Source organism: Erinaceus europaeus, chromosome 3, assembly GCF_950295315.1.
Source record: "Erinaceus europaeus chromosome 3, mEriEur2.1, whole genome shotgun sequence".
Taxonomy (NCBI): Eukaryota; Metazoa; Chordata; class Mammalia; order Eulipotyphla; family Erinaceidae; genus Erinaceus; species Erinaceus europaeus.
The window spans coordinates 143120176-143130729 of record NC_080164.1 but is presented as its reverse complement, the minus strand read 5'-3'; the positions used below and the strand labels follow the sequence as shown (position 1 = coordinate 143130729).

The 10554-nt window shown below is 36.7% G+C and overlaps 1 protein-coding gene across 3 annotated transcripts in view; it reads right to left on the bottom strand.

Moving 5' to 3' along the window:
- Nucleotides 1–2450: 2450 nt before the first annotated feature.
- Nucleotides 2451–10554, bottom strand: part of CLOCK (clock circadian regulator) — a 93169-nt gene continuing 85065 nt past the window's right edge. For all 3 annotated transcript variants that reach the window (XM_060188041.1, XM_007534619.3, XM_060188042.1), the window contains exon 25: nt 2451–8767. In XM_060188041.1, the coding sequence (XP_060044024.1) occupies nt 8588–8767 (180 nt within the window). In that variant the 3' untranslated portion in view covers nt 2451–8587. The remainder of the gene's footprint in view (nt 8768–10554) is intronic.

Below are 10554 nucleotides of genomic sequence, written 5' to 3'. Positions count from 1 at the left end.
TGACTTGCCCACTTCACCACCCCTTCCTTCTGGCTGTCTATCCAATAAATAAATAACGATAATTAAAAAAACATTGCTCTGAAAGTACTCTATTAATTTCCCTTCAGAAGTAACAGACACTAACATGAGGTTAAAAAAGTAAATTCACTCTAGGTTATGTAGCAGAGCAGGAAATGAAACAGTTTAATTCATGTTAGTAGCATGATTGCTTTTTACCCCAGCTCTGATATTTTCTACTAGCATATATAACAGTATTGCCATTAGTAGCCTATGCAGCGGCCAGGTAGTGGCGCACCTGGTTGAGCGCATATGTTGCAGTGCGTAAGGACCTGGGTTCCAGCCCCAGCTGCATGGGCAAGTTTTGTAAGTAGTGAAGCTGGGCTGCAGGTGTCTCTCTGTCTCTTTTGTCTTCTCTAGCGTCCCCATCCCTCTCGATTTCTGGATAAAGATTTAAAAAACAAATAGCCTATGTAAACCCAGGTAATTCTCCAAACTAATACTGTGTGAAGTATGGTAGCAAACCCAGATCAATTCAAGTTTACTGAGCTACTAATATCTTTAGTCTGGCACAAAGATTTCTATGAAAGAGATGTAGGGTGCTGGTACACTTCATTAAGTGCACATACTACCATGCACAAGGATCTGGGTCTGAGCCCTGCTCCCTACCTATATGGTTGTGAAGCAGGTCTACAGCTTTCTGCTGTATAAAAGGAGAAAAAAAAAAAAACCTTGTAGGATACAATACTCCAAGGAAATTTCACTGGTTAAGTTCTCAGACTAGTGAGATCATTTCTAAGAATAGAAAAGATGCTTACTTGTTAGAAGCTAGTTGGTACTGTCACAGTCCAAACTTGACTTAATAGTGAAGACAGTCTGGCTCCATCCAGTACTTTTTTTTTTTTCCCCTCGGGGTTATTGCTGGGCTCGGTGCCTGCACCATGAATCCACCGCTCCTGGAGGCCGTTTTCCCCCCCTTTTGTTGCCCTTGTTGTAGCTTCGTTGTGGTTATTATTATTGCCCTTGTTGTCGCAATTCGTTGTTGTATAGGATAGAGAGAAATGGAGAGAGGAGGGGAAGACAGAAAAGGGGAGAGAAAGATAGACACCTGCAGACCTGCTTCACCGCCTGTGAAGCGACTCCCCTGCAGGTGGGGAGCCGGGGGCTCAAACCGGGATCCTTACGCCGGACCCTGCGCTTTGCGCCACATGCGCTTAACCCACTGCGCCACCGCCCGAACCCCTGGCTCCAGTACTATTAACTGCTTAATGTAAACACCATACCTGTGAATGACAGCATGGCACCACAATCCTGTAACCGGACATAACCATTCAATTTAGTAGCTCAGACCAATCAAGGTTACAAGGTAAAATGTTGCTACTGCAAGTAGACTCCACTGCTGAATAAAAGAAAGGAAAATGTCACTGGTACTGATTTTAAAATATTTAATATTCTTTCTTTAAAATCCAAAATAATGTGATTCTTACAAGTTATGTGCCACATAAAGCAGGGGTTTTTTTTGTTTGTTTTTTTGAGAAATGCAGATGATACTGGTGAACATAGCTCTGAGGTATTTTATTCTTAAAACTGAAGGAAACAGTTTGCATCTAATTATTTTTACATTTACAAAAACAACTGCTACTGCTTGGTCTTTTGCTATAATTTTAGGTTCTGAATACCAGGGCCCATGGGAAAGAGCACTGTTAATAGTACATGTCATTACAAAAACTATGCACATTATAACCTGGAAAAGTGATGATACAGCAAGAGGTCTGGTGGAGGTAGGCTAATAACACATTTTACCTCTTCTCAAAGAATAGCTTTCAAAACAAGTATAACCAATTGTAACACTAAATTAAAATGGTAACAAAATGATCCACATATTTTGTACAATATTGTATTTCCAAACATAGCTCATGAAAATCAGAAAACCTATTATAGCACCGTTGAAACCATTCAATATCCCTTCATGCTTTATGCAATTTAAATTTGTACATCAATTTGAATTTCAGTGAAATAGTTGCTTTGGGAAAAATGAGCCACTTATAGCTCCACCCTCTTGGAAGAATGATAGGCTCATCTAATCTTTATTTAAAACCAAGAACCAAGCAGCAAATTAGGACAGCAACATCAGGAGTAAAACACTAAGAACTACTACATAGGACATTAGAAAAGAAAAAAATTGGTGTCTTTTTACAACTACCAACATGTTAAAAATTTACAAAGACACAACTTATTTTTTTGCACTGGTTTCAACACAGCACTAAATTTAACTCATCTTTGGGCTCAAACTTTACACAGAAAGAATGCATATGCCATACTGAGGCCCTTCTCCAATTTACATCATAATAAAATCTCAAAATAATTCTAGATTGGTCTAAATTACAGTTCTGGCTGACATTAATAGGGTAATTTCCTGGCCATTGGTTTTGATTTTATTTTTTTCCCTTTGATTGTCTAGTTAAATCAACTTGAAAAATCATACACTTGATGCTTTAGTACTGGCACCATCACCCACAGTGAACTCGCACCAGAACAGGCCAGCTCAAAAGTACACAGAGCATTTGAATGTCACTTTTGAAACAGTACTACAGTTTCTTCAAAAATTTAAAAGCATACATCTGAAAAATCATCTTTAACCTCAGAGTTACAGTTTTTACATAATACTCAACTAGTAATTGATGTACTTTTAAGTTATCATTCTCTGAAATCTTCAAAGCAGTACTAGCATGCTCTGAACCTGGCCTGTAAGACCTAAGCAAGAGCTACTCTTGAGAGCTCTAAAAGTAGAGAATTATATTTCAATGCAAATCATTAAGAAGGATCCTCGAATCTCTAAGCTTTGAATGTTCAAATACTGCTGTAAAGGGCAGTGCTGTGTATTACGGAGTTTTTGTTTTTAAAGGGCCAAGCAAGCAACATTACACTATATAAAGACAAACAAATCTTGTAGAAGAGTTTGCAGTGTGTATACATTATTCCACCTATACTTAAGAACCTTAAGTATATTTTAATATGGATATGATAGTGACAGCCATTAGAAGATGCTCTTTTTCCTAGCATTTCCCCAAGTAGGCAGAATGGAGATGTGCCACTGGTTCTGTCATACTGGCCTTTGGCTGTGTTGGGGACGTAATCATATAAAAAGTGCCCATGAAATAGAAAAGGCAGCAAGTGAAACTAGAAAAAGGTTGGAGCTGTAGATAAGAGGAAGATTTGAAAGGAATTAGTTTTATTTTCTCTTACATGAGACCAGGGCCAAAGTGCAAGGTTATCTGGACTCAGGCCCTCCACTGTTGACCTGAAGTAAAACAGATTGGGACTGCCCATCAAGAGTCATCCTGAGGGATCAAGACTGCTCCCCAAGCAAGAGCCAGTTCTCTAATAGAAGATTATGAGGCAAATGAGATAAACCACAAATTAAATATATGACACTAATGAATCACTGATAAAACACAGATATTTAAAAATATAAATAAATACATTTAGCCATTTTTATTCAAGAAACCTAGAAAACTGCTTTCAAAGCAATTGCTTCTTTAAAACCACTTCTAAATTCTTCCATAAATACTATTTGATTGTCACTTAGTGCAAGCACCCTCAGTGTTTGCTGGTGGTGGTGGTGACATTTTACTAAATATTCTCTTCATAAATTAAATCATTTCACTGAAGAACGTTTCCTTAGGAAAACCCAGGCAGCTTATAAAATATTGTTAAATACTCAAAATAACCTGCAGAGTATTATTTTATTTAAGAAACACAAGGAATGTAGTGCTAAATTATGACAAGGGGAAATATGCAAAATAGTCACATGGGAGGAAAATTTAAAATATCCGTGCCTGCTTAATTTCTTGTGAGCTGTTCAGCACTTTAAGATATCCTGAATTAATAACTTGACAATAAAAGTCACCCCCCCGTGTCTCCAAAATAGACATTAAAATAAGACCAAATCATAACCCCCCCCAACCAAAGTAGCATTTTTCTCAGTTTTGTGCAAAAACACCACAGAGCAATTCAAATGGAAACGCTGAAATGACATGCCAACATTTCAGAGGACATTTAAAATACCCATAACAATTCTTGAAATTAATTGTATTCTAAAAATTACTACACTCACTTTTAGGTTAGTTCTATACATCTATCTATTCACACTGATGCAGTTTTCCTAGACCTCTGAAAATAAACAGGCTCATTGGTCTCTTTTGGTGTCCACACAATAGGCAAGATAGGTTTACAATAGTGGCTACATGGAACATCTACAACCTCTTAACTCCACCACATTCAAAACATAGGTCAAAGTTCATTTGACTACCTTGAAATCACTCCCATAAACCTACTATGGTTCACTGGATCTAAACATTTCTCAGAAATGTATCATTTAAAAACTTCACCTAAGTGATGATTTGGGGATCCTTTTGAAATGGCAATGCCTAAGATAAACTTTATCAAAATGGATAATTGCAATAAAGTGCTTATTACATTTCAAAATGATGCTTTTAAACTGTGGTATGTTGTGTTAGATGTGTGCTATTCCTATACAAAGGATCCCCAAGGCATGAGAGTTGGGTCTTCTCACCTGTCTCAGAAAGCAGCAGCACTATCTTTTGGTAGGCTGACAATAGGCACATTACCCATGCGGATGAGGCTATACTAGTGCTATGGCAAAATAGGGAGTAAATTAGAAAAGTGAGAGGCATATGGAGGGTTTCTACTATAATCATAGTTATATACAAATATATTAAATATGCTATAAAAATAGTCAACTCTTTTCCTTTGCAATTACTTCAGAAGCTCCTTTTAGAAGAATGTTTACTCAACCGAAACTAAAAAGGTTCTTTCTCCAATCACTATTAAAATGGCAAGTGCTTTTGTGCTGTTTATTTTCCATGACTTAAAAATTACGATCGGCTTAATCTTGGCTAGACTCACTCAGCAATAGTAATATCCAGTGTTTTTACTTTCCAATACTGACTCCCGAGGGACTAAGAACAGGGTCATGGATATTGGAAAGGTTATAGACTTGAGTGAATTTTACACAAATGTCCATCAACAAACTTTCAATCACCAAAGAAACATAGAAAAGTAGAAATGAAAACTACAGTAAAATGCTAATTGTATTCTACTTTTTTAAAAAGTTGACTTCAATGTAGTGGGAACATTTTTTAAATGAGTCATATCCAGTTTAAAATAATTTTCACCTGTTTATAGCAGGGCAAATAAAGTACTATTTTAAGGGTCTATTTTCTAAGGCTTCTTGAACAAGGGCTTATATCCTTTCAACATCACAACGCCCTTTATATAATTTCACCACTTCAATATCTTTACCAAACTACAAGCAGATCACTTTAAGGCAATGAACAACAACTACAGCACTTATGAATAGTCAAAAACATTTCCACTATTCCACACTGAATCTTTTGTTTAGTACTCAAATCTTTTGTTCAGTACTCAAAAGTCACTGGTATCTTTTTATTTTTTTTTTAACCAACACATTCCTAAACGATCTAAATTTAAATGATAAAGCAAAGCATGGAACTCAAATCATACCCTCAACTTAAGATAGTTTGGAGACCGAATTACAATATTTACTTACATGTTCCCCATAGCCTCTCCATTTGGTTTCCCTCCAATATTTTCTACTCAAAAATCAAGAGTACTTTTGAATATCTTGGGCTCTGGTCTGACACTGATCTTAGCAGCAGTCCTCAGTTTGTTCTCATTTGCAGTTGTCAAAACTACTCTCACCCAGAGCTATGGCAGAACAGCTAACACTTTCTTTCTGAACCTAAAAAGTGCCAACCAGCTTTATTCTTCCTCAAGAAAACCTGATCATCTATAAGAGTAAAGCAGATATATTTCAGGTAGCTGAAAGATGTTTCTTTTTTTTCATGATGGTTGTTCGGGGTTTTAATTAACAACTTTGGCTACAGAAAAGGATGAAGAATAAGCAACTGCTGTTCTTCATCAGAATGTTCAAGTTTCCACTCTTGGGAGCAGGGGCACCTCTATAAGTTTAGGAGAGGTAGGAAGGAAACAAAAGAAGGTGCTAAGACGCAGATGGTGCTTATTAGCCCTTCCCAAACACTTCCTACAGAAAATAAACTTATTAGCTACTTCTTTAAAATTCTAAGCAGAATTTTAAGCAACTCTAAGCAGGAAAAAAAAAAGTAGCTCAAGGGAAAAGAGATTTTTAAAAAATCATATAATTTTCTAAACATTTGTGAGGATGAAAAATACTTGGAGGGACTGATGGTGTAGAATGTGAGTGAATAGTTTACAGATTGACCCTGTGGCTTATCTAATGCAATGCTTTTGTGGATCTTCAGTCCTTTATCACTAGATATATGGAATGGCATGAAAAGATCAAGAAAGGCAATTTGAAAGGGGAGAAGATCCTATTGCCATGTTGTATAATATCAATTTTTGTAGGTATGCTCAATTACACACTATCTAACAACTATTCTTGACATTCTGAGAAAGTCAGGTTATCTCTTCTGGATGCTCACTTAGCTATAAGAGGTGCTCCTTGATATGTTGATTATTGATTGGTATCTAGTGACACTTCTTTTGTAGAAGGGTAGGTACCAACTGTCTTTGGTTATTTTATTTTCAACATTAATTTTCTAATTTCAAGAATGATTGGATACAGTTTTCTATTGAAAGACAAAGTGGATCTTTTCAGGATGACAGCAGAGTTAGGATTAGGGAAGTCTTAAGACCTGACTGAAAATTCCTCTAGTTTCTTTGTCAATTTTTATATCAGGTTATTTTCATGCCTTGAAATCTTTTCTATTAATAGTGTGAATCTTATTGAGATCAATTCTCACTTATCACAGCTTGTTCTCTTTTTTTTCTTGGTAATAATTTCTGATATTCTAATGAGACACGAATAATTTTCCTTTGCTTTATAAATATAATTTTACTTACTACCATAGATCTAGTAAAGTATTATTTAATGCATGCAATTTCAGTTGGAACCTATTATGTTTGGAATTTGGTATTATAAAAATGAAGTCTTAGTTCATGTTTAGAAAGCATGTGAGTTACAATATTCTATGTAATAGTGAACACAGAAAGAAAAATGTTTCCTTTGTAGAAATATTAAAGATCATATTGAGAATTTACTGGTATTTTTAAATGATTATTTAGCTTTATAGGAGATGCTGATTTAATTAAAAAATAATTTAGATCACTCTAATGACTCTGATAGTATTAAGGATGTCATCTTTTATTTCTAACTTATTTGTAACTCTAGTCCAAGTGATTTAAAGCTGGACTTGGGAGAATATCAATGGTCCTGACACCCACCCACATGCTGCTAAAAATGTACTAACGTTTCAAAACTGCTATGAAACCAGACAATGAGTTCAAGGTGGTGAGTTATCACCTGAATCAAAATCAAGGCACTATGTGTATTTTCCCTCAACCCTGGATCATTTCTGACTAAAAGAAGCATTGAAATTGTGAAGAATAAAAAGATTCCAACAAATCTTAACAGTTAAAATTCCCACGAGTGAGAATGTTAAAAAGTGCCTAAAATGTTTTGTGTGCAAAATTTACCCCTATAACTGAAACATTCTTGAGCAACTTTCAGACATGTTGAAAACCATTTATACAACTATACCCAACTATGAACTACATCAAAATGCGATCAAAATTCCCAACCAACTTAAAAAAAAAAAGCAGTGCAAGTCCTATTTTCAAACATGACTGAATAATGAAATGAGGGATACTTCTGAGTAGCTCGAACATCCTGTTATTTCAATAATTTAACCTGAAAAAAAATCCATTTCCAGTAGCACATCATACCTCACTGAACAAACTGTGACATCACAGCCAAAGTATGAGCATAAAGACTTGTGCCCTGGAAAAGTGAATAAACACTATCACGTTGTAAACAAAAGGGAAAACAGAGGATACATTAATTTACATATGGTGTCAGAACCTAAGGAAATGTACTGATAGCTATAAGAAGGAGATAATGCTTTCATGCAGCATATAAAAGTGTTCTGCTTCCTCTCCTTCTACCCACACATAAACATAATATTTTTACATTATCTGTACACAGAGAATTTGAACTCACACAACATTCTCAACCCAATTACTATTCCATCATTATCTGAAAAGGGGAGCCTCTCTTCCATGATCTAGGAAAGGGGACCTACTGAATCTAATGGACTGTCTTCATGGCATCATTATAAGCAACCCCTGACATGGCAGTGGTATGTCCTCGGTAACACTTGAAAACAGGCACAGAACCACCAAAAGCCACTAACATTGTTAGTGTCTTTCTGATTCACTGGAGGTCATGTTTCAAAGCTGAGCTTAACATTTGGCAATATACTCTTTTTCCATCAAAAAATATATCTGGGCAAGTGAAACACTGTCACAATTGGCTAGGCCCTATGAACATCTCTTGTTGGCTAGCACTTGGCAGCATTTTCTCTGCTAACTGCTTCCAGGAACTAGAACACCCAAATACTGCATCTCCTGATGAAACTGCTAGAACTTCTACTCCTATCAGATTATCAGAGCAACTCTTTATGGGCCAATCTTTTCCTCTCTTGAGGTCACAGGGGTGGTGTGTGTGCTACTGTGGTTGAACCTTGGCAGAATCACTCAGACTGTCAGTCCTGTGCCGACTCAGTTGCTGCTGTTGCTGAGACTGATGTTGCTGGTGATGTGACTGAGGGAAAGTGCTCTGTGGTAGTGGAAATGCAGCAGAGAGGATAAGCTGAGTTGAAGGATTCCCATGGAGCAACCTAGAAGTCTAAAAAAACATGAATTACTCAGATGGATTATTGCTTTCCTCCTTATACTGCCCATTTACTCAACTATTTCACTTTCGGTAGGGACAAGAGTATTAAATTCCACATAATGTATGTAATTCTGCTTTCTGATATAAAATATTTTTGGTATGTGCTTTTCAGAGTATAACAATTTTCTCTTTTAAAAGGAGCTCGAGATATTGTGGTGCAGAAAGCAATCTGGGGAAATAACATAATGGTTACACAAAACACTTTCATGCCTGAGGCTCTGTGGTCTCAGGTTCAATCCCCAGTACTACCATAAGCCAGAGCTGAGCAGTATTCTGGCCTTTCTGTATCTACTTTATGAAAATTAAAAAATATATATATCTTGAGACAAACCACACATTTTCTCACTTTAAAGAGATCACATAATTTAAGAATGTATGAAATACCAGTACCCTGAGGTAAAACAGACAATGACCACTGCAGAGGTTCATTTCACTAGGCTAGACAGTTAAGTGGTACAAAGGATGGACCTTGAAGTACACTGGCTGGGTTCAAACTGTCTCATTCACTAGATGTGTGCCTTGGTCAAGCTACTTCTCTATCTAGCTATTCTTAGCTGCAATACAGGTTTAAGATCTAAAGAGGAATATTTGACTACTTAAAGCAACTAAGCAATTTTATTTTTCGCATTGCCAACTCAAGAATTATATTTGGAGGGCTGGGGATACAGTCTAATGGTTATGCAAAAGACTTTCATGCCTGAGGCTCCAAAGTCCAGGGTTCAGTCCTTAGCACCACCATAAGCCAGAGCTGAGCAGTGTTCTAGTATCTCGCTGTGTGTAGCTTTCTGTCATTAAAAAAAAAAAAAAAAGGATTGTATTTGAAATTGAACACAAATGATGATAAAGCAACAATATATTCATGCCTGAGTACACAGCAGAATACTAATTCTTAAAATCAAAGTATGTAGCTATATAACTAAAATTGATACATACCTGGTCTTAATGGAATGCCTTTCCGCATAAATCTAAGTTAGCCTACATTCAAAATTACTACAGCTAAATATGAAGGGAAAAAGCCAGTTACTATATAATCCTGATGATGGTGTAGAGGTCCAGAAATTTTCCCTGCTGATTTGCTTGTTAAGCACCCCACCCTAGAGTGACTTTTGTTGTTGTTGTCATTGCTATCAGGTTTCCCCTCTCTAGGTCAACTTTTTCAGACACAGAGAGACACACAGAGAAAAAGACACTATAGCATCAAAGTTTCCTCCTGTGCAGAGGGTACCAGGCTCAGATCCAGATCATACATACACATGATATATCAGACACATTTATTTCAGAGGAACTCTCATGCTGGCATAGTGAACTTTCTTTATATCCTTCAGATAATCTGATCAACTCACATACTCACATGCCTGTATTTTGAGTACCTTCCACACTTATCAAGATAGTGGTCATAAGTAATAGCTAGAGATTCACATGCATTCTCTACCTATGACATATGAGTCATTAACGCCTCCATGTTAGAAGGTCACTGAAGTAAGCATACAGTAGGTGGCAGATCAGTGGTGTAATCTCAAGGCAGACTAACTTTAGACCCCAAAGGAATTATCTTTAATTCTTTTGAATTAAAACAAAACTTTAATATAAGAGGAGTCTTGGGGGCTAGGTGGTAGTGCAGCGGGTTAAATGCACATGATACAAAGTGCAAGGATCAGCTTAAGGATCCCAGCTGGAACCCCCAGCCCCCCACCTGCAGGGGCGTCGCTTTGCAAGCAGTGAAGCAGGTCTGCAGGTGT